Raw genomic sequence first — 24435 nt, 5'->3', positions numbered from 1 at the left:
GTGTGGCTATCTTCTTTGTGTACATTGGGCCTCAGCCAAGCAAACATCAGAGCCACTGGCCCTGTTCACTTGGGCCTCCTGGGATGTTTTGTTTCTGATCTCAGGGCCCCCTGAAGATTATCAAGTCCATGTGATGGACAAGATCAGAGGTTAGGTAACTCACAACAGTCCCACCACAGGGAGTGGCTCCACTCTGTCTCCAGAGTCCTCTTCCAATGGGGAGGAGAGCAACATCCCAGGAGACCCTAGGAGATGATGCATCCAGCCATCTCAAGACTGAACAGAACCATCGACGAGAAACTGCACCAAAGCAGAACTCCGAACACGCCCAAACAATAAAATAGCTCTTTTTTATTCACTTTGATTTGAATCATTGGAAATATTCAACAATAAATAAAACGGAGCCGAGGCTGAGGAAGGCAGACTCGCTGACATCATTGGAAATGCATTCAGACCAATCAGGAGGATTACAAGACGTGGGCAGGAGAAAGCAAAGTTTAAACAGGCAATGCTGGGTCACAGGAGACAAGGAAGGAAGAGCTTTTGGGCAGAAAGTGCTTGGAAAACTTTGGCTCGGAAGCAGACTTGAGAAAGGGCTAAAGTGATTGTGCAAGGAGGTAGGGGGCAGCAGGAGTTACCCATGTTCACCTGGTAGGGTGTGCAAGATCCGGATTAGGCTCTGGAGAAAGGGTTAAAGCGGTTGCCACGGGGCAGACCCTGGGCAGGCGGAGCCAGGGTAAAAGCTAAATGAGCAGAGAGGTTAGGAAGGTCAAGATGGGGTTCAGCAGGTGGAAGCAGGTTCCAGGCCGGGCTTGGCTGATGATGCATTTACTATACTTTGAGGCTGAAGGCATGGGGCATTACTCTGCTGGTCCCTGCTTTCTTTCTTCACCCTCCTGTGCTCTTTAGAGGAATTAGGTGACAGCTGCGGCACAGGAGAGGATGACAAAGAGGAGAGCTGATGCTATCGGAAAATTGGCTAGCCAGGCCTTTGTGGCTGAGCTGCCTAGAGCCAATCTTTCCCACCTCATAGCCACCTGGCTAGGATGGAACCTGTGGCTCCAGCTGCCAGTTCCTGAGGGCATACAGCTGTCCTGCTGTCCTCTGGGCGGGGTTATCTAGGGCCTCCCCCACACTGCATGTCAGGGACTTCTTTGACGGGCACAGGTGAAGCCACCCTCTGGGTTCTCAATATCCACTGTGTTTTCGATGTCCACTGTGGTTCTTTCCACCTCTGACAGGGAGGCCACATCCCCAGGAGGTGTGATGGGACTCTAGCAGACCCATGTGGCCACGGTGGAGACTGCAACATCACATCATCTGTATCCTTCTATGGCCTCCAGACCTTTAGACTGTCACGGACCTAGATGTTTGCTGGTTCTATCACTGTTTGGGGTCTGTTCCATTAACCCTGCCCACATGGCTTATTGAATGATGTCTGATGCCCAGGAACCAAAGGCTACAGATCGGCTTCTCTCTCTCCTAACAGAGGCTGAGGGGAGTGGAAGAAACACCAGCCTCCAGGTTAGTCATCTGGGGTGATGATGAGAACCCACATCCCCAATTCCCTTGGACTTAGTAGATTCTTCTACTAAAAATCTGTACGGGAAGCCAGCCCTTTGCTCTCTGCCTGGAACCCAGGACTAGCTTTTCTGTCAGCAGCCTGCCCAGTCTCTTCGGGGAAGGCCCTTCCTGTTCTCAGTCACCCACACCCAAGGAAAGCTCCCAGTTACCTTAAACTAATCGGTGCACTTAATTCTGGCCACAACCGACGGCATTTTATTCAGTTAAGAGCCCACTGTTAAGCCAGTGAAACACAGGGGAGGGATGAGGGTTATAGGAAAGAGATCCATTGGCTCCTTGGCTGGAGGAGGGAGGGAGGGAGGGAGGGAGGGAGGGAGGAAGGCAGGTGGGGGCAGGGGGAGTGGGAGGGGCCAATGGAGAGCAGAAGAACTTCTTGAGCAGCTGGAAATGGCTACACTTTCACTGCAGGTACTTGCTCTTATGCATCAGAACCCAGCTCCACCTGAACTCTCATCCCTAAGCCAATGTCCACTATTTTTGATTTGATGTAGGGATTGACGGGCTGACCCACAAACATCTGCTGAGTTCCTCAAACTGGAACCCTTGAGGAGGGCCCTCCACAGCAAGGACCTCACAGGAGTCTAGCCTTTTCAGCCAAGGATTTTATGGCAGGAAGATTTTAAAAGTGAAACCTATCGTTCCCTCAGTAAAAGCCCGAATTCTGAGCCATTGAAAATTAAACAAAAGCCCTATAGGGGGAACAACATGATGAACTAACCAGTACCCCGGAGCTCTTGTCTCTAGCTGCATATGTATCAAAAGATGGCCTAGTCGGCCATCACTGGAAAGAGAGGCCCATTGGACTTGCAAACTTTATATGCCCCAGTACAGGGGAACGCCAGGGCCAAAAAGTGGGAGTGGGTGGGTACGAGAGTGGGGGGGAGGGTATAGGGGACTTTTGGGATAGCACTGGAAATGTAAATGAGGAAAATACCTAATAAAAATATTTAAAAAAAAAAGAAAATTAAACAAAAGCAATCCCAAAGCTACTCACAGGACAGACTCCTAGGAAATGACAATCTTAGTGTCTGCTCTTTGGTGATGCCTGTGAACAGCCCAAAGTTGAGAGGGGCTCCCGAGCTCTTACTTGCAGAGGGGAGTCTGAGTAGAGGGAGATCGCCCAACCCTCAAGATACCTCTCTCATAATCTGCCTTGATGAAGTTGTGGTGGTCTTTAGGGACTATTTTTCAACAGAAACAGAGGTTTCTCTTATTGAACATCTGTAAGGAGGTGACAGTTACCTCCGAGTGCCTGCTCTCCTCCCTGCTGCAGTGAGGAAGAGGGTAAGTCACTTGTGCTAGAAAGGGAGGTGACATGGATTCTACAAAGGATTGTCGGCACCACAGGATCTGCCCGCCAGCAAGCCCCAAGTCCTGATGTCTCAACACATACATCCAGGATGCTCTCCCTTCTGCTCCTGCTCCCACTTGCCAGGCAAAGCAACAAAACACACTGTGATCAGCCGTGGGGAAGAGTGTGCACAGGGTCAGCTGAATTAACAAATCAATAAATAATCAGGATTCCCATAGAGGAAGGAGGGGAGAACAGACAGAACTGAGAAGAAGAGGTACATGCATTTCAGTTGTGGTTCTAGAGTGTCCCCAGTGAGGCCCCAAACGAGTCCAGGAAGGTGGCTGCTGGGGACTTGGCTCAGTGTTCAGGACCCATGGGAGGATGCTGGTTGTTAGTGGTCCTGAACCCAGCAGTCTGAGGAAATAGAAGTGAGGACCCATCCCATGCCTGGTATATTCTGGGTGGTGGTGCGGAATATCATTTGAAAAGAGATTTTGAGCTATTCAGCAAAGCAAGGTGCTGGTGGAGGTCCCCTTTCTCCAATTGGGAGTTTTGCTTCCTATCAGCCAATGCATGCACTTCTTTCTCAAGTTCAAAGGCACGTGGAAGTAGTCAGACCTGCTCTGGCCATCAGCATCACTACGGAGGGGGAATCACACAGAACTGTGACCAGGGTTTCACTCCTGTCAGCCATACATGGCCAGGTTTCCCTGGAAGACCTCTGGAGTTAGAAGTTTTGCCTAGCCATCACCGGTGACGTTATTGAAGAAGGGGACAATGGGGATGTCATATCAAGTGACAGGCTAGGCTTCATGCAAAGGAGAATGGTATCTTGCCCCTCTGCTGGTGTAGCCCAGTGTGGCTCTGCCGATGACTGTCCCAAACATTCCCAGCCAGAGTCTGAGTTGAGCATGAGGCCCACAGTTCAGTGGCAGTCTCTAAATGACTTCCGGGAAATGTTCACTCTTTTGAACATAAGAATCTTCAGGATTTATTTTCCCCCATCCCCTCCCTCCAATGCAACTCAGAAGACAAAATAACTGTTGTTGTTTGGAGGCTGGACCTTTCCTGGTATTGGCTCGCTTTTCCCCAGCTAGGGGACAGCGGTGGGAAAGTGCTCCCACCGTAGACAGGCCTGAGACTGGCTCTGTATCCTGGGAGAGTTGGACAACTTTGCTAAGTAGATGATAACAACATGAGGGTGCAAGTGGCTGCCAGAAAGCCTGGGAACACCCCGAGTTCAGCCCTGGAAGCTTCTGGAACACACTGGCTCCAGGGAGATGTTGGGGCTGCAAATTGAGAGGTGTGATGTGTTGTGTCCATCCTTAATGGGTGGCAGCATCATCTCCCCTTGAAGATGCGGATTTTGTTGATGGCAGCCAGGGTAGTTGTGATGTTGTACTCGAAGTCGCCATCATGAACCCCCGTCTTTCGGAAGGCACCCGCTGATGGGTTGTTCTCCCAGTAATGGTGCCAATTTCCTTTGCTGTCTGCCCCAAAACCATATAAGTCCACCTGTGGGGACAAAGCCAAGGTGAGACCCACATGGCAAGACCATGGTAGTGGGGTAGGGGAAATAGGAAAGGTAGCTTGTGTTTGCCCTTGAAATTCTATGTTAAATATTAATGATTCATAGAAACTTTCTTTAGAAAGCCAAGTCCAGCCAAGTCAAGCCATGTAAGGCCCAAGTCTAACTCCAGCCCAAAGGCAATGTGGGGTGACTTCACATGGGTGGTCCTAAGGTAGGCAGGGTCTCTACTGGAGCCCTTAGGAGTCTTAGAGAGAAGATAGGGTAAGGGCTTGGAAGGCAGGCAAATCATTCGTCATCCAAGCTGACTCTTGACACATCAGATCATTTCAGAACCTCATTTCCTCATCTGACACGGAGGCCAAGACACATGACCACAGAAGGTAGGTGGCAGGCTCTAAACCCTTTCTTCCCAGGCCAATGTCTGATGCTGGGGCCCTTGCACAACACAAATGACTACTTATTGTGCACCTAACAATAGGCTGACAAGTCAAAATGCAGGCAGGCCTACTTTCTTTAGTTGCTACCTAGCAGGCACATCGGGTCCCTGGAGACATCAGGGACACACCTATCAGGTCTCAACCTTTTCAACCTATGGAATTCATGGAAAGAATGTCACTTCAAGAGTCAGGGGTTAAATTCAGGGTCCCTAGGGCACCAAGGAGAGACCATAGACCCAAGGTGATGGGAGGTTCTTTTCAAGAGGGGACATTTGAGTTGGGTCTTAGTGAGTAGATAGTGACGAATATGGAGTCCCTCAGATTAGCATTATTAAATGAAGGGCACAGCATCTAGCTGCATGGTGGAGGAGAGACTGGAGCTAGAGAGGGGTGTGCACAACAGAGCTGGGACAGCACAGTTCAGTGACATTTGGTTTCTCAGCACAGGCCTGCCTTGCAGCAGGGATCTCTGGGTGGGATTGGAGATAAGAGATGGAAGCAATGCCTTTGAAGTCCCACTCTGGTTCTCACACTTGGTGGGTAGTGAAAGTCCGGTAGACCTGGTTGGCTTCCTAACAATGTGTGTGGGTTAAGGTATGGATCCCTGGGTGGCTCTAACAAGCAAGCTGGGGCTGGTAACTATGGCCTCTGTAGCTCTTCCTTGTCTAAGCTATTTAGAACCTGCTTCTTCATTTTGAGCTGAATCAGAGCTTAGCCACCCTTCACTGGCCTGAGTCTGAAATTCCGCTCTTGACAATGATATCATACAGTTGACACTCTTATGCATGCCTGGTGAGAAAGATGCCCGGGACCCATGAGGAGACATGGTTGGAAACGGTCTTTTTCCCTCTCCCCTACCCTGGACTCCCCTGGAAACATGGGGTGATAGCCCTTGTCCCTGCAGGGAGGTGGGGGTGACATACCTCATCACAGATATGAATGGAGAAGATGATGGAGAGGATGCCAGTCGATGGATACCGCCCATGGCCCTGAAGCCAGTTGTCAAAGACATACTTGATGAAGGCTGGGTGGTAGATCAGGATCTACAGGGCGAATAGACTGGGTGAGTACAGCCAGCAACAGACACAAAGCATCTAGTGGGTGCCACACTGCTGTGGCCATAAAAATATGGTCATGAAGGGCTCTAACAAACACCTTTGCATTTATGGATTTAGTGCTGGGACACTATAGATATCTTTCTGATATCTATAGTGATATTATGAGTGACGTGGGCCACAGGCAAGAACCAGCCCAGAAGAGCTTCATAGCACTGGAGGAAGCCTTGAATGGACAGTGGTACTGAAATAAAAATCCTATGGGGACAGGGAGTGTGACCCAAGACCCCAGAAGTGTTCCAAGAAGTAGTGTGAGGGATCATCACACTGTCATGCTGCATTAAAAAATGTACCCATGGGCCACCTGTTCTGCTTGGCACTGACTGAAAACCCTGACCTAAGGCAAACTCTATGCAAGGCTTTCCTCTTCTCCTAATGAAGTCACTAGGGCTCAGAGAGGCTAAGCAGCAGGTTCAGTGTTACACATCCAGGGAGGTCTCCCTGTGACAGGCATGGCCTTGGTTTTGACCCCCGTGGCTGCCTTGGGGACAGTGAAGGGGACTTTTGGAGCAGCAAAGAATTTAGGCAGGTCTCTGGAGGGCTCTTCGTCTCTCAGCCTTGCTTCAGGTTTATTGGGGTCATAGCAGAGAGACCCACTCTAGAAGATGCCTGTGGCTTCTTTCAGGGGCAGTGGTGCTCTAGGCCAAGGTCAGCATGTTGCAGGCACACGGGGACTTCATCTAGTCCTAGCATGATCGACGTGGGCTATGTCCCTGGGCAAGTTACTGGCTCTCTCTGAGCCTCCTCAAGTGTGACAGTATATGGTGGGGTTTGCGCACATGGTTTTGCTTTTGCCCAGGACTGGGCCAGTGCAGGACAAAGACTCACTGGAAAGGATAGGGTGAGAATAGAGAGAGAGGCAAGTGTGGCTTTGAGAAGCTTTCAGGAACAACTCAAAAAACAAACAAACAAACAAACAAACAAACAACAAACAAAACCCAAAAACCAAAATACCCAACGCCGAAGCTTATATTGCCTTCACCCTCCAGGGTGCTACCCTGGATTGGCTGTAGTAGGTCTGGGTACTCCTAGAGGGTCATGTTTGTGGCAAGTTCCCAGGTGACTCTGCTATTCTGGAGATATGCACTTTGGAGACCTGTCCTTAGCAGCAAAGATGCCCAGGGCCTGGGGACTCTGTGTGGCCCAGTGTGCCATCATAGCACCAAATCTTGGAAAAGAAATCAGGGCAAAGTAGGAAGGTTCCAAGCTGCCTCTTACCTTCTCTTGTTTCACTTTGATCTTCGGGGGCACGGGGACGTAGGTGCTGCAGATAGGAAAGAGGAGGTATTTAAGGTATTTAGTGTGGAGAGTGACACAGCTAGTGTGGTATGGGTAGGGAGGCTTAGGCCCCCGAGAAGACATTTTCCTGCCCCAGCATAGCTCCTTCTCCAGCAGAACCATCGGGGTGTGACCCTGGATGGTTTGAGAATGTTCTACGCCAACCATTGTACTGAGCTTGGGAGTCCCTGATTGGAGAAGGGACTGAGGGGGTTTGCAGCCCCATGGAGGGCACAACAGTGTCAACAGGCCAGACCCCCTGGAACTTCCAGCGACTGGACCACCAACCAAAGAATACACATGGAGCGACCCATGGCACTGGCTACATAGGTGGTAGAAGATGGCCTTGTTGGACATCAGTGGGAGGAGAGACCCTCAGACCTGAGAGTATTCGATGCCCCAGTGTAGGAGAATGCCAGGGCAGGAGGATGGGAGTGGGTGGGCAGGTGGGTGGGGGAGCACCCTCATAGAGGTGAGGGGGTGGGTGGGGGATAAGGGGCTTCTGAAGTGGAGACCTGGAAAGGGGAAACACTTGAAATGTAAATAAAGAAAATATCCAAGAAAAAAAAAAGAGAGAGAGAAAGTTCTATGGCTTGATGGGCCAGAATGGAGACTTGCTATGAGCACAGCCTTTCAGGGGCCTAGGAATATTTGACTCCATTCTCCAGAGTCAGAACATCTGTGCTCAGTAATGGGGCTCAGGCTGATGCTGGGGAAGTGACAGGGGTGACCTATGGCTGTCTCTAGCTCATGCAAGCAGACATGGGCTGCAGCATCAAGGTTTAAAATGCATTACCACATGGAATATAACTGGTGCAATTTAGGCTCTCTGTGCTGTAGAGTATCAGGGGATAATCTTGAGCCAGCTGCCTGGCCCAATCTCTTGCTGAGCCCTTCCCTTGCACTCTGTACCCTGGAGGCACAGAGTTCTTGGAACCCGCAGTTCTTGACTCTGGCTCTGCTCCTGAGAGACCAGGGCTTATGTGGACATCTGGAAATGAAAGCCACTCCCCTTTGAGAAAAGTCAGGGACTGAGGAATTAGACCCAGATGGTTGCATGGGCTCTGGGTCAAGTTCACTGTTGGGCAAGTGGTTTGGCCCCTGCTATGGTTGCTCCCTGGAGGCCAGAGCTAATGAGAAGCACTGCTGGGAGGATCAAATGAGAGATGCTAAGTTTCAAATGATAGGCGCCATGCCTGAGGAGCAGATGGCAGCACTTACTGTCGGAGAGCCAATCATTGACTTAGCCACAAAGTATGCAGTCAGCAGCCCCTGCCTGTTCTATGCTGCAAGGTGGGGGGGGGGCAGCAGGGAGCTGCCACATGCTGAGTCCTTTCCTGGGGTTCATCTAAGAGATTCCAGAGAGTTTGAAGGAAGCAAACTATAGCACAAAGTTTGGAGTATTGATGATGCTAGGAGGTGAGGGGACCAGTCAGGTAGGACCTGTCACATATGTACCAGGAGGCACGGGGAAGAGGAACCTTATGGAACAGCCCAGCAGGAGTGATATGTTGTAGGAGACAGATGGGCATAGGGCAGGCACTAGAGGAACTCACTGAGTGATGGTGCCTGTGGTGGTGGCGCTGATCACCCACTGCAGGTCGGTGGTCTTGAAGGGGACCAGGACCATGTTGACATTCTCTCCCAGCTCCCGGAAGCTCTCAGGATACACGAGATGGTGGGTGGTCCGGCTCCCAACATCTGCCTCAAAACCCACTGTGGGTGCCTTGTTCATCCTGGGAGGGGAGAAAAATAGGGTACTCAGTAAGGAAGCTGGAGTTGGAGTCACCTGTGTGGTAACTGCAGGTGACTCCCTTCTTCCCTAGGCTTCAGTTTCTCTGTATGTACAATGGGAACCTTGTAAACATAGGTTTCCTATGTCTGGTTTGAAATCCCAGCTACTTGGGAGGCTCAGCCTGGAGGATGGTGAGTTCAAGGGCAGCCTGTGGTGTGGGAAGTAACCAGGTCAGAGGAAGAAAGCTTGCCTAGCATGCATAGCCAAATTCCATCCCTAATCCAGCAAAACAGAGGCCAAGGCATTTAGTTATTATATTAGTTATTATAAAAGCAAGTTGGGTGGATCTTGCTCTCCTATCATTGACCATCCATGTCATGGGTAACCTAGTAGGTGTGCCTTTTTCGGTATCCAGAGCTCAGATAAGCTGTCTACCAAACGATAGCTTTGAACTCAGGTCTGCCTGACCCTGAGCCTGACTCTGCCTCTCATCATGGCCACTCCCACAGGATACTAGGTACACTGAGAGCCAGGAAAGGGGCCTATGGACATGAAGTCAAAGACACAGAAGTAACACTGTTCTAGATTCTAGAAGATACCTGGGTGGGGGGGTGTACTGAGTCCCACCTCTAATTATGTTCTCTGTCCCAGAACAATTCTGAGTACGGATTACAATAAACTCAAGGGAGGTATGGTACTTTTTCCTGAAGCAAAGCGGGCATTAAACGCTTCTGGTTCAGGGTCTAGATTGAAAGCTGAGGGCAGATCTGAGTCACAGAACCAGACTTCAAATTTTGCCATGAAATAGATCTTAGGTACCAAGTCCCCCAGCCCATTGAAAATCTCTAGCAAAACCCTCTATTATAGTCCACCTTGCTAGGAAAAGATGAAGAGACTAAGACCCAGAGGGCGGCCGGCCTTGAACCTTGGCCTTCTGAGCTCAGCCAAGGTGTTTCATACACTTCTGAGGAACCGTGGGCTTGGGTCCAGTGCTCACCTCAGCACAAAGTCATGGCTGTCGATCTCAGGCCCATACGAAGAGTCCTTCAGGTTACCGGAGTTTCCTACAACTGCACAGCGTCGGCAGCCCACCAGCCTCTTGTTCAACATAGGATCCACATTGCCAGGCACCAGGCGAAACAGTTCCTTGACGGTGTCGCTCAGGTTGTTGGGTTTCCTCTCCCGCTGGAGCCTCTGGGGGAGAGAACAGAGGGAATGGCCAGTGTGGCTCCACTGCCTCTAGCTGAGCACGCTGGCTCCCTGGTCACCAAACCCAGCTACTAAATGTGAAGGCACAGGTGACTGCCACCCCCATCCCAGGACAAGAGACGGGAAGAAAACTCATTTATCCATTCTACAGGTACTCTCTGGGCACCTTTTGTGTGTGAGACCAGGACGTTAGCTCACCTCTGGGCATGTAGGAAGGGACTGAGGCCAATCCCTAGACACGGAAGACCACTGTATTTCCTGAATCCCACATTCATACCACCTGCTCAGATCTAGTTCTGTAATTGGTGGCAGGTGAGACTAGCCTGGATTTAGGGGTACAACCTAGAGCCAAGGCCACACACTCTTCCCACGAGAGGATACCAGAGACACAGGGTCACTTTGGGATGTGGGAGCAGAGACTGGGTGCTACAGTCATGGGTCAAGGGGTGCCACAAATTTTCATCCACAGCAGTAACAGTAGCAGGAGAGAAGCAAGGGTGGGGGGGACTCTTGGCCTCCAGAATTGGGACCTGTGACCACCACTGATGTCTTAAGCCACCAGGTCCATGGTGATTTGTGATGGGAGCTACAGGAGGGAAAACCAGTAGGGCTTTTCTCTCATGTATACATAATAGACTTTCAACAAACAGTTGCTGAGTGAAGGGATGGCGAGGTGTGGAGGGGCAGGGATGATACTCTAAATGCTGTCAGATGCTTGGCGGGTCCTCAGGATTCCCCCAACCCCGCTCCCAGACCCTATTCTGCTCACCAGCCACCACCGGTATGTGTCCTCCTCCATCAGAGCATTGTGGACTGTCAGCAGGGGCTGCATAGTCTTGTTGAAGCGCTGGTCGAACCAATATGAGACCTTGTCCTGGCTGATGCAGTGTCTGCAGGTACACGGCTGTGACTTGATGAACCTGCGGAAGTTCTCTGAGAGTTCCAGGAGCATCTGCTTGGGGAACCAGGCACTGGGTACTCCCGTGTTGGAGTAGTTCAGGACAAAGGAAGTGAGGAAGATGAAGAGCAGGAAGAAGGTAAGGTACTTGAGGGTCCTCCTCCTCATGTTCACCACCTCCACCCTTTGCTGGGTCCTCTGTGTTGATGGGAGGGTGGAAGAGAGGAGACTCCCCCTCCTAGAGCTGAGCAGAAATCTCAGAGACACAGGAGCAGGCAGCAGGAAAGGGAGTCCGCAGGGAGATTCAGATGCAGCTAGGGCAGACTTCAACCTGTTGGAGACACGCCGAGGTTTGTGTTCTTGACATCGCCGTGTGGCACACGAGGGTAGTCTGTGCCATGCAGTCAGTCTTGCCTGTATGGGTAAGCAGTGTGGTCTACCTCTTCTGCATCCCAAGCAAAGTCAAGAATGTGGCTTGATGACACTTGAGTGAAACCTGGGAAGAGCAGTGTTCTCCCCAGTTCAAACGGGATCAAGTTTAGTTAGTTAATCTCAGCCTGAGTGAGCCCCTAGACGATGTGTAAAAGGTCTTGGCACAGGATGCCAGGGTGCTTGGCCGCCCTCCTCCAACAATCCTTAATTAGAGCTGTGTCTCCTAGGCTGTTCCCAGGAATGGGGACTGAAAGGGCATCTCCTGGAAGGCACAGGGTGTGCCGAACATCTGTGTAGAAAGGAGGAAGAAAGAAAGATGAAATCTGGTCACCTTGTGGAAATTATTTCCCTCTCCGGCTTGTGCCACAAGCCCCAGGGGCTCTCTGTGGGCTACAGTGGGGTTGATCCCATTTGTTTGTTTTTCTTGCTTTCAGGCCTGAAATTTGCCTCCTCATCCACCTGACTTTGTCACTGCTGTGCTCTCTTGTCACCATGGACAAAGTCACTCTGGCTGCTCTGCCACCCTGGCACCCTGAAGCCATATACTATGAAATCATGAACCAAAGTAAACTCAACCTCTCTTAAGTTGTTTCCTGGCTGGTCTGCTGTCACAGCCCAAAACAAAACAAACAAACATCAAAGGACCGAAGACAATGGCCAGAGCCCGAAGCTTAGCGTTTTAGTTTCTCAGTTGCTGTTTCCTGCTTCTTAAACCATGAACCTCGGCAGCTTACACATGAGCAAATGCCGTGCAATTGAGGGATAATGGTTAAGAGCCTAAGTCGCTTACCCCATGCTTTCCTTTGCTATGGACACAGCCTCTCAGTGTTGGATGTAGTGTCTGAAAATTTAATCTATCTCTCCATCCTTTCAACCATATCTCCGTTTGGCTCACTGCTGCCCTGGGAGTCAGCATGCACCCTGTGCAGGACATAGGCAGCTTCATCTCCACTTTATCTTTCCTCTTCGACCTACCTCATCTCCCATCCCTCAGCTATCCCCACCCTTCAGGCCTTGGCTGCTTCTACCTGGAGTTCTCTGCTTTGCAGCCACTGTTGGATGTGGTGGGGAGAAAGGGTCTTACCCGTGTTAGACCTCGTGTCAGACAGGGAGGCTCCGGTGAGTTTCAGCGTATTGCCCCTCTTAATAAACCTGAGCAGGTGGCTAGGCAGGAGGGAGCAAAGTACCAACTGGGGCCTTGACAGCCCCTGCCCTGCCCAGAGGGGCCCAGAAACAGCTAGTTTATTATCTCTACGCCAGATATTCTTTTGATGGCAGCCTTGACTTTTGGCCAAATCTTGTCTTTCTCATCACTGAAAAGTAGACCATCTCCCGGCCTCTGGGTTCTCGCTCACTGGCTTCATAAAGCAGAACCAGAAACCAGAGAGTAAGACCCAGGGCAGTGGAATGCCTCCGCCATGCTATAGAGAAGGGAGCGCCTTCCTTAAACTGCTCTCAAGCCCTGTCCTGGTCAGTGGCTATTCGGTGCCACCTAGTCTTCTTATGGAAAGTGTTCAGTGGAGCCTGGCCAACAGCACCAGAGTAAAAACGGTCATAGAAGGCACACCATACAGTTCCCGTGCGTTGTGAGCCAGACTCTGCACTTCTCCGATCCTTGCTTCCTAAAACACTGTTCCTCCAGGCCAAGGTAGGAAGAATGACTGGCATAAAGGGGACCAGCTCAGAGCACCCAGTGTCAATAGCACCAGTCGTGGCTGTTTCTTTTCCTTGAATCCTGGATGCTTCCTGTGGACAATGTACCCCAACAAGATGGCTGGACTGTCTCAAGGGCAAGGTTACTTAAAGGACCAAACGATACCAGGCATTAAAGAATACAAGCCAGGGACACCCTGTCTCAGTTCCTCCAGGTGGTAGAACCTGACTATTCAGTGCTTTCTGAGGCCCCGGGGAAAGTGGTCCTAACACTGTGTGTGTGTGTGTGTTAGGGATCCCAGAACCAGAGATACAGCAAATAGCCAAACAGTGAGGCTGACCCAGCGAGCTAGCAGCTAGTTTTGACTGCCCAGGGGCTTCTCCACAGTGGTTCTACTTTCCAGTTTCCACCTGCCTGTCCCTCCGATTCCCTTCCCCCATGCTTAAGCAGACGAATGTACTGCCCTTTGGAGCCTGTGAGAGTACAATCATCACCCCCTCAGGAGAGGCCCATCACCCTCATAACACTGGGCCCCAGGGTTGGATGGGGCCAACTGGTTCTTTGTACTTTGCAGTTCAGGGTCCTAGCTGCCACCTGTTAGGCCTCCGAGCAGTCCCGTGCACTGAGCTTTGACTAGAGCAAGTCTTCCTCGTCAGTTAGGCCTAGGGAATGTTGAGCCTACCTTTCCCAGGTGATAGGCCCTGTTTAGGTCATTCTACCTCTCTGCTGGGTCTGCTCCATTAGGCAGAACGATCACTCTTCTTTAAGGGTCTATAGAAAGTGTAAGCAGAGCTCCTGGCATCTGACATGCATGGAAATGAGTTATCTTCATCACCAATGCACAGGTGATGGGATTGAGGCTTAGTGGGGAAGCCTTTGACTGAATCCACGCACCCAGGAACTGAACCGTGAATTTGAACTTGCTCCTCCCCTCAAATACAGGGCTTTCTCAGACTTGGAAATGAAAAGCCCAGACATCGCCCTGCCCTTCCTTTCCTGTCTCTGGCATATCTACTCTGTGCTAAGCAAGAAATTCCAGGAAGCAGATGCTGGCTCTGAAAATCACGTCCCCTGAGCAGGATCTGGGGTTACTGTGTTCTCATACAGGGGTGTGCCTCACTTCTGCTTTAATCCCTCATTTGGTAAACCCATGGCCCAGTGAGTCAGAGCTGGAAAGCTCCTGCCTGGGGCTCGCCGGTGGAGGGGAATGCCACTTGCTCAGGCTCCTGGGCCACCCATCAACCAGCAGCTGAGGACTTCTCAGAGCATCTGCTGCTAACACTTGGTGACTAGCTTCCTCCTTGAAGATGTTGCTTAGTACAGCTGGCTGGGGAGCCTGGGAGACTGGAGATGTTGAAATCTTTCAGGTGAATCCTAGAACCCTGTAGCTAAAGTCAAAGCTTGGGGCAGCCAGGAGGTAGGGAGCTATCTGCTTTTAAAATGGTTGATTCCTACACAAAGGTATCACTGCTATATGCCAGCCGAGGACTTTTAGGGAGTCCTGTTTATTGCTTACTGGGACCCCCATTTGGGTCACTGTTTACCACAGTGAGGGGTTTACCTACCCTCCTCCATATGCCCTCCCCCTCCAGTGATGCACTGCTTAGACAGCTCTGGAGTCTGTTAGTTGATGTCTGGGTTGATAGAAGAGTGAGCCGAGGCCTTCCTTCTGCCCTACCTTAGTGGTGGTGGCTGCAGGTGTCTTGACACTGCCCCGGAGGACATGCCTAAGGACTACCTTAAGGCTGAAGGTAGGTGTGTTCTGTGCTGACTTTCTGAAGCTTCCTGGTTCAGGGTCCCAGCCAGAATGGCTTCCCTAAATGCCTGAGGTCTCACAACTCCTCGCTTTCCTCAACTTTACAAGTGACTGGTCTCTGAGAAGCACTCGTTTTCTATTCATATTCTCAAACCGGATCCTCACTGCTTGCCTTACAGATCCCTAGAACATCTCTAACCAAGCCTGGCAGCTCACATGACTCTCCATTTTACCTCTACTTGGCTGGCCCATCCTAGACGGAGCTATCGCCTAACAGCCTTTGTGCGTAGTATACCCGGGTGTGATGGATACTTTTCCTTGTCACATTGACTAGAGTTAGAATTTCCACAGAAGCATGATACATCTTATGAGTGTAGAAGGAAGTAGCTGGAGAAATGGCTCAGAGTTTAAGAGCACTTACTGCTCTTATAGAGGATCAGGATTTGAATCCTAGATCCCACATTGGACACCATACACAGGGCTATATGTTATCTCAATTCTGAGAAATCTATGCCCACTTCTGACCTCTACAGGTACCTGCACATGTACACACACACACACACCACATACACACACATGTGTACACACACACACATACACACATACTTTTTTTTCCTTTTTACAAAAGGATTTCTATGAAATAGGTTGTCTAGAAAGGTTTAACTGATCTGGGTAGATCTATACTGAATATAGGTGACATCATACTGGACTGAATAAGAAGGAGCAAGTCATTATATTCACTACTGAGTGATAACATTCATTCCTCTCTGCTTCCTGACTGTGGACACAATGTGCTCAATCACTTCCTACCCCTCCTCTGGGCTACCCTTGCCAAGGTGATCTCTACCCTAGCTGGGTGCCAAAACAAAGCCCTCTAATAATGATGGTTGGAATGAAAAATGGATCATTTATTTGAATACATGATCTTAGAGAGCAGCACTGTTTGCAGAAGCTACAGAGCCGTTAGGAGGTTGAGGCTGGCTGGAGGACGTACATCAATACTCTTGTAGATGTTGCTTTTGGTCAGAGTAACCAATATATGCGCCTTCCCTCCTTAAGTTCCTTCTGCCAGACATTTTGCCATATTAGTGAGAAAAGCAACTGATACATGAAGCTCAAGCAGCTGGAGTCTCTGAGCAACTTTCTGGAACCCTGTTTTGTAGAGGAGGAAGTTAGGCCCTGAGGGGCTGACCTTCTCAAGCCACCTGGAACTGCTAGAAACATTCAGCCCCATTCGACAGAATGTAAGGTAAAGGCCTTGCATAAAGGAGCTAGCTTTGGGCTAAGGCTAGGAAGGGCACTGTTGGTTCCTAAGTCAGTCCTTCAGTGTCACGCTGTCTTGCCTTTCCCTCGGAAACCTGCAACACTCTTCTGAACATAGTAGGTATGGTGGTTTGAATGAGAACTTCCTCCCTAGGCTCTCGCATTTGAAGATTTGGTCCCTAGTTGGCAGCACTGTTAGACAGGCTTAGCAGATACCTCCGTGCTGGAGATGGGCTTTGAGAGCTTAAGGCTTCACCCTAATCCTAGTTCACCTTCTCTGTTTTTTGTTTGTGGCTTAAGACATAAGCCCTGTTTCTGCTCCAGTTGCTATCCCTGCCACCCGCTGCCTCTGTTCCAGCATCGTGGACTTTAACTTTCTAGAATCATAACCCCACATAAACTTTTCTTCTATCAGTCGCCTTGGTCACAGTGTTTTATCCCAGCAACAGAAGAGTAACTAACACACCTGTTTGTGTCATTATCACCAGTAGATATTGAAGCCACAGACTGGGCCAGAGCCAGGAAGTGTCCTAACAGTCCCTGTGTTAAATCCACTCAGAGGGGCCGGTGCCTCCCGAGAGGCTTCTCCAAAGACTTAAGTGACCCTAAAATGGCTGACCAGTGACAGCTTAAGAAAGGCTCCTTGGAACAAATGGCTCTCCATACAGCTTTGTAAAGATGGGGGATGAAGGATAAGAATGAGGTTCATCTCAGCATGTAGCAGAGGCAATGGAAAGAACTAACTAGGATTCTGGAGAGCTGGGTGCCCTGTGAGGTGCCTAGACCAGTGGACACTGCCTGGCCTGGGAGTATTGGGAAATGTGGACTTGAGACGAAGGCAAAGGAGGTACACCGCCAGTGTGTGAGAATCATCAAGGCTACAGTGATGGACAAGGCTGGAGTGTAGGGGGGCTTGTGACACTCTAAGGAGGCTGGAGAGCAGCTTTATCTCATCTCAGAGACCCAGGAAGCCTATTTCTTCAGAGGCCTCATGCTCCATGATCCATCCAGTACACTCATCTATCTCTTTGTAACCAAGAGGTGCTAGCAGATGGGAGAACCTGTGGCTACACTTGCAAGTCTCTTTCTGAATTCTCCTACCTGCCTCTCTTGCTGATTTCCTTGCTGGAAGGATGGGAAAGCAACAACTCCCCTAGGACAATGGCTAGCGATTCAGGACATGGTTTAGAGACTCTATGAGAAGGCTGATTAACCAGGATTAGTGTCACATGGGGGGATAGCCAGGTTGTGTTTTCATATTCCCAGCAGAACAAAAGGAATTTAAGTCCACAAATCTTCTTATGTGGAGGGAAGGGCACTCAACTTGGAGTGTGCCGATGTGCAAACAGCACGAGAAGTGAAGAGCAGGACTGAGAACCTGAGGAATCCTGTTTTCTGGGTACAGGGGTCCTCAAGGGAAATGGCATCCCTGATTTGGATGGTGTAGCAAGCACAGCACAGGAAAGGCTGCTTAGGAATCTCTGCCCCACTGCAGCAGCCCCAGGACCTGTCAGTTGTTCCCAAGGAGCTCATGTGAGTGAGATATGTCAGCCAGGCTGCTCAGAGCTAAGCTTTAAAAAGCTGATAGGTTGCCGGGCGTGGTGGCTCATGCCTTTAATCCCAGCACTTGGGAGGCAGAGGCAGAGGCAGAGGCAGAGGCAGAGGCAGACAGATTTGAGTTCGAGGCCAGCCTGGTCTACAATGTGAGTTCCAGGACAGCCAGGGCTATACAGAGAAACCCTGTCTCGAAAAACCAAAAAAAAAAAAAAAAAGCTGATGGGTGACTCAGAGGGTTCTTTCTATATTATCCCTTCATTTTCACAGGGGTACTTTAATTCTGATGACAAGGGCATTAGATGGTTCTAGTAGAGGCTGGGACTCCTGCTCGTGTGCCCGGGATGGCCACTCAGACTGTGGTACAGAGCCCAGCATTCACCAGCAGGTACCTGTGAGAGTTCCCTGATATGGCGGGTTTGGGCATTCCCTGTGTACAGTGGGGTGGTTGGTGAAACTGCCTAGCCACTGAGGTGAACAAAACCTTATCAGTAGGAGCCACCCTTCCATTTGACAGTTCACTGGACCCAAGTTGCCGGTTGATATCTCTCCTAAACTCAGGAAACGAGGGGCATTGCCCTAGGCAAGAGACCATTGAGCAATCCCCTTGGAGACCCAGGCTGGAGTAGAAGCGTGGGGACCAGCAGAAGCAAAGAGCTCAAAAAGCAGCAGCCAGGAGAGAGATGCTATGGTTAATGTCTCCCCATGTGTACCCTTGGTGGAGAAGCCCGAGCACAATGATGCAGTCCTATGCCGAGGAGGACATCACAGGGGCTGTTTTGGGTATATAGCCTGCTCTGTTGAATGGCTCTGGGAACCTCAGCCTTATAGCTCAGAGCTCACTTTTTCTTAGTATACTGGGGACATGGAGATAGGAAGGGCTGAGGACATAATTCATTGTGAGTGACAAGCCTCCAGTCAAAGCCAGACATGACTCCTGGGTCATGCTGTCAATGTCTGTGATGGATACCATATGCTAGGGGCCAGAGGCGTTCTGATAGCACCATGCTACCTGATGGATCCCTGGGGCAGTGGGTGGCCACAAGAGGCACTTCCTCATCAATCATTACATGATCACAAGGCTTCAGGTTTCATGGAAAAACTCACTAAGAGAACAGCTCCCAGGTCTGGGGTCAGCTGCAGGACCATAGCCTTCCATCCTTCTCCATGTAGAAGACAATATAACAATCCCTTCCCTGTCCACTGGAACAGAGTGAGAAAATGCAGGCCTTGCTTCCAAGAGGGTGTTAACATGCCTGTCCCTTCTCTGGTCCCCGTGCACTTCTGTGCCCTGGGCATTCTGCTCCATCCAATCAACCTGTCAGTGTGTCCACTTTGCACATTAGGATAATGAAGTTCAGAAAGGGGAATTCACTTGCTCCAGTATGGAACGTTTTATAAGAGTTAAGCTAAAAGACCAGCTAAGCAGCATGGCTGCAGAGCCCATGTTCTTTCTGCTGGGTCTCTTCTTGGGGTAGAGCAGCTTCCTGTCCAAGGAAGTCTATGTGTCAAAGGGAAGGTCATCCCACCCAGTCCTGCACCTCTCCAAGTAAGCACAGATGTTATCCTCTCCGTCTAAGTGAGGAAGCATGTGTGGAGGAGAGAAGTGTCCTGAACTAGTCCCAGTTATGGCTGGAGGTACAGCAGGAGCAGACCCAGGCAAGTACGCATTTGATAAGACTTTCCCACATCCCCCACCATGCAGCTGGTTCTGATTATGGGGGAGGGGTGAGAGGACTATACTGCGCATCCCTTGCTGCCTATCCAAGGACCTCTTCATAGGGAACAGAGTTTTAAGAGCAACCATCATGTTTTGGTCCATTTGCTTTAGAATATACAGGTGCTGTTTTATCTCCTTCTAGCAACTGAGGTGAAAGGCCGGTCTGGGAAAGTATGGCTGCTCCCCTTGGCTTTCAGAGAGATGCCAGAGCTGAAATGTAAGAGGGAACAGGTGTTCTAGGTTGGGGGGAAACACACACAGGTTGGGGTCAGAAACATCTCCTGAACCTTGCATTCACACTTGGTCAGTCAGTGCCTTCTGCATGGCCTCTCCCATACGATGTCTTATTTAGATAATTAAAGGTACAAATCTTTCCTGAGAACAGTAACATGGACACGGGGCACTGCTATGTGAGGGAGGGCACGGTATGGTTGTGTAAAATGAAGCACAGTTCTAAATAAGGGCAGGGCCTTAACATTTCCTTTTGTCCATTTTTTTTTAACCCTTGTCTCCTAAATCCATCGTTTCCTTTGTCAGGAAACAAATTGACAGGTAGAAAAAGTGGACTTTGAAATTTTCAAGCATGTATGAGTGCGTTCGTGAATGTGTGTGTGTGTGTGTGTGTGTGTGTGTGTGTGTACGCGTGTGTGCTGTACACTGGAGTTCAGATCAAACATTATCATTCTCTGTAAAGAAACGGAATAATCAAACCCTGAATGGGTGAGGATGAGGGTGAACTGGCTTTTCTTATGAATGCACATTGTACCCATTTGCAAGGTGCATGGTATGTATCTATATAGCTCACTGACTATGCAGCAGGGCTTTCTTCCTGACCCAAAAGTGTCACGTGTCCTTTGCAGGGTCTGGAGTCACCCACAGCCTGAATGGTTAGTTCCAAAACATAAAACAGAATCCAGCCCCAGACTCTTGCATTTTTGCTTCCCGTGCTTCTCTTTGCCCCAAAAGCTCCTCATCCCCTCCACACCTGGAATCCAATCTAAGCCCACATCACCTCCACAAGATCCTGAGCAACCTGCTGAGCTACAATAATGACTACCTTGGCAAGACATGCCATCGGTGCAATAGTGGCATCCTGTTGGCGCCATGGGGGTACCAATTACTCTCCGGTTGGATTTAGGGCCCACTCACAGATAAGCTTTCATACCTGGCCAAGAATCCATGCCTTGGAGGGCATAGAGAGAGGATATTAATATTATTTTTATGAAATAGACATAGTGTGAAACTGCTTTCTAAGTACTTGTTTTATATTCCTAGATGAGTACATTACTCAGCCTTCATCAGAGAGGCTTCTTTTCGCACTGGATGGTGGTTGATACAAAAACTCACAACTGGTTGAGTGTAGAGAATAAGTGATGGCAGAGTATTCATCTATATCACACACACATGCACACACACGCACACTCACGTGCACACAAACATATGCACAGGTACACACACATGCATGCTCACATACATGCTCACATGCACATACACAGGTACACATACATAAACACACACACACACATGCGCGTGTGCACACAACATCTATAATACACCAAAATATATCATCTGTATCACACCTCCTCCCTTTAAAGGTTAGGATATGTTGCAAAAGAGGGAATAAAACAAACAAACAAACAAGCCAAAAAAATCCCCAAGCCCCAAACACAAAAACCCAACCTCGCCCCAAAACAAAAGAAAACAAACTGTAAAGAGACAGAGTTCACAAAAGCTAGCTGAGAAACAATGTTTTCTGGTCACGACAGGACCACTGTACTTATGAATTAATAGCAACTGTGGTTGTCTGCACAGGATCAAGCCAGTCAATACTGCACTCTGTGTGTGTATGTGTGTAGGTTGCGTGTGCACATACATGTGTGCTCATAAGGCCGACACTTCTAGCTGTGAAGCTACTGATACTTGCTGGTCGCTCAGGAAGGAGGAGTCAATTGCTTCAGGTAGGAGTGTGGCCCCTGGTAGGTCAGTGGATGGCCTTATACCAATAAGGGCAAAACTAGCTGAACATAAATAGCTACAAATTAAGAAAATGTCAAAAGATGACATCAAGTTGGGAGGTCTGGGAAGAGATAGAGGGTAGTGGGATAGATATAATCAAAATACATTATACCCAGATGTTAAATTGTCAGAGAGTAAGTAAAATACATTTATAGTTAAACACACCTTGAATTCCCATGAAGGCATTAATTCCACCATTACTAAAGTATTTGCAGCATTTCTACCATGTCTCTGCTGTGACACGTGTTGGGATGACTGTCACATGAAGAAAAGGCCTTGCCCTGGGAAAATGTATTTTTTTTTTGTCATCAGGAAGACAAGCAATGACTATGAAACATTAAAAAAAAATTCCAAAAAAAAAAAAAAATTCCACCCAAGCTGGCTCTCATCTTCGTCTGTCTCTACAGAAGACCCCTCAAGCTAACAGGCCTAAGAACTTGCACAAACTGTTTGCCCTGCCCACGGGCTCTTCCCTGACAGATCCATTCAAATCAGGATGGTGGCTGGGGCAAATGGCACCTCCTTAAACGGACCTCAGATTGTTCCTATCTCAGACTGTGCATCTTCATCTTCTAGACCACACAGGGATCAGTGAACATCATGGGCTGTGAAAAGCTGAAGGGGTGGGCCTGAAGCTAAGCCTCCCACCAAGTCCTCCTTTCCACCCCTCACCCAGCTCTGTCTTTCACTGTTCCCACTCTGCTCCTACATGAGAGACCAGGGGTGCCTTTCGCAATCACCTAGACAGCAGAGACCATGTGCGTTTTACAAATAAGGGAACCGAGGCTGAGATATATCTAGTGATTTGTTTTTTAAATCATTCAGTTTCCACATAGCAACTGTTTATTCTAGTGTCGCCATGGTTGGGAGACTTCCTTCCCATCTCTTGTGTTCACAGGGATCCTGCTGACACTCCTACAAAGCCAGGCTAGAGGGCTCTGTACCTATCTGTTGCAAATGGTGGCACTCTACACTTGAGGTTCCTGTCTCAGAGTGCAATCCACTGTATGGGCAGACATGGGTCCAGACCTTTATTTGCTTCTCAGAACTTAAGGAAGATAGACCGGAAGGCTACATTCTCTGAAGCCTCCAGGAAGCAGGGACTGGGTAGCACATTTACTCACAAATGAGATAAAAATCAACCCTAACCACATGTCCAAATATTTTTATTAATAAAATTATTCCAGGCATACCTTGGTGACTGAGCAGATTTCTGTCCCTGTCTTGGCACTGCCTTCCTCTGAAGCTTTGAGGTCTCTGCCCCGCCCTCCCCCACGCCCCCCCCCCCCCCCCGGATCTTTGGGATCTTTGGGTTACTAGATAGAAGGCACCAGAAACAAATTGACCTGACTGAAAAATAAAATTAGCTGTATCAACAGGACCAAGGTAAGCCAACGGATTCTGGGCAGATATTGGGGAGGAAGAAGACACAAGACAGTGAGTGGAGGAATTTCTAAACCTTTACATTTTGGAGACTATGAGCACAAATTAGCTAAGAACTCTCTGCAGTATGGCCAAAAGGGAAAGGATGTTAGGATGAAGAGTCCTCACAAAGAGCATCCTGTTAGAGACACCTTTCCTCTGTTCCCCAATCAAAAGACATAGGACATATTGTTCTTGTTTCCTGCCACCATCCAATATGATAGGGCCTTACAGATGACAGAGGAAAATGAAGAGGAGTGGCTGGTGTGATGGTGTGGGAGGAGGAAAAGTGAATATACAGTTGAGTCAAGGTGCAAGAGAGCAATGGGGTACCAGGTACATTCCCTGCCTCAGGGCCTTTGCACACACTGCTATCTACACAGCAGTCTCTTTATCCCAGGGTCTGCAAAGGAGGATCTGACTCTCCCATAACCAGGGTCTGAGTCTGTGTTGGAGACTGGGTTCTTGACCTTCATGAGGATCTGTTTCGTATCAGGCATATGGGATCAGAGTAATCCGATGACGCTCAATGAAGCAGCCTGCCCCTGCAGCCGGGTGTGGCAGGGCTGGGTTGCATCCCATCAGGCTGCAACAGGATGTTTTGGCCTGTTCCTTATGAAATACTAACAGGCCCTCCCAGCCTGGATCCAGGGAGAATGGCTTTCTGATGGTTCTTTTTCCAGGTGACTGAAACCCAGTTCATGGAAGGTTTAAGAATTCCTTCTGGGCTCCCAGAAAGTACTGCTCAACTATGCCCAGAAATGAGTTTCAGCCTGTGCATCCCCAGGCCATGGAGGGTCTGGTGATATAACGCTAACCCAAAGCTCCAGCCTGAAAGCTTTGGGCCAGAGTGCTAGGGTTTGCAGTTTGCAGGATATTTCTGTGCTAAGAGCCAGAGGCCAGGAAACAAAATCCTGGATTGCTACCAGGACACTTGTTGCCCTGCTCACTGCCGCAGACCTCAGTCACAAGCTTTGTCACATCTCTGGATTGGAGAAGCACTCTAATGGCACCACCTCCCATGCTTTAACATCTGAGGTTCACAGAGAAGATGGAACCAGCCTAGGGATGTCCACCTGTCTGTGGTGACATTGAGGCTAGGACTTGGGGTCCTTGGCTGTCTGAGCATATCTCTTATAGTATGACCAGCTGTAGGAAGTGTACAGGGGATTCCTGGCAGGTGCCAACGATACCACAGGTTGGAAAAGAAGTCCTGGATAGAAGCCATGTCTGCCAGCTGCTGCTGCATGGCTTTAGCTCTAGCCTCTGCCTGCTGGGCCTCCCTCTCCGAGGCCAGCATCCCACATCCACCCAGCCTTGTTTTATGAATAGAGCCTTCTGCTCCACTTGGAATTATTTGCCTGGCTTAGTGATGTGAAGAGGCTCACAGTCCTATCTCCGAAATGCATTTTGAGAAGGAATACAAAACAACAAAATGAAGTAGTTTTAAATCTCACTGAGGGCATTGCACTAAGGACCAGCAAATAGCTACCTGGTACAGACAGCCTTGTCCTGTCTCATTGGATTATCTGAGTAT

The 24435-nt window shown here is 49.4% G+C and overlaps 1 protein-coding gene across 3 annotated transcripts in view; it reads right to left on the bottom strand.

The window, feature by feature from the left end:
• Positions 1-331: 331 nt before the first annotated feature.
• Positions 332-24435, bottom strand: part of St3gal1 (ST3 beta-galactoside alpha-2,3-sialyltransferase 1) — a 72910-nt gene continuing 48806 nt past the window's right edge. The window contains exons 4-10 of one of the 3 annotated variants that reach the window (XM_085831852.1): positions 21642-21757; positions 10953-11802; positions 9972-10168; positions 8796-8975; positions 7180-7225; positions 5770-5889; positions 332-4393 (exon numbers count right to left, since the gene is read on the bottom strand). In XM_085831852.1, coding sequence (XP_085687978.1) covers positions 4220-4393; positions 5770-5889; positions 7180-7225; positions 8796-8975; positions 9972-10168; positions 10953-11249 — 1014 coding nt within the window. In that variant the 5' untranslated portion in view covers positions 11250-11802; positions 21642-21757 and the 3' untranslated portion in view covers positions 332-4219. Of the gene's footprint in view, positions 4394-5769; positions 5890-7179; positions 7226-8795; positions 8976-9971; positions 10169-10952; positions 11803-12597; positions 12618-21641; positions 21758-24435 lie in introns of those variants that run through there. The other 2 variants (XM_085831853.1, XM_021184044.2) reach the window with 2 other exon arrangements.

The sequence above is a fragment of the Mus caroli genome, unplaced genomic scaffold (assembly GCF_978045245.1).
Source record: "Mus caroli unplaced genomic scaffold, Mus_caroli_1 scaffold_16, whole genome shotgun sequence".
Classification (NCBI taxonomy): domain Eukaryota; kingdom Metazoa; phylum Chordata; class Mammalia; order Rodentia; family Muridae; genus Mus; species Mus caroli.
This window is presented reverse-complemented; position numbering and strand designations above follow the sequence as displayed.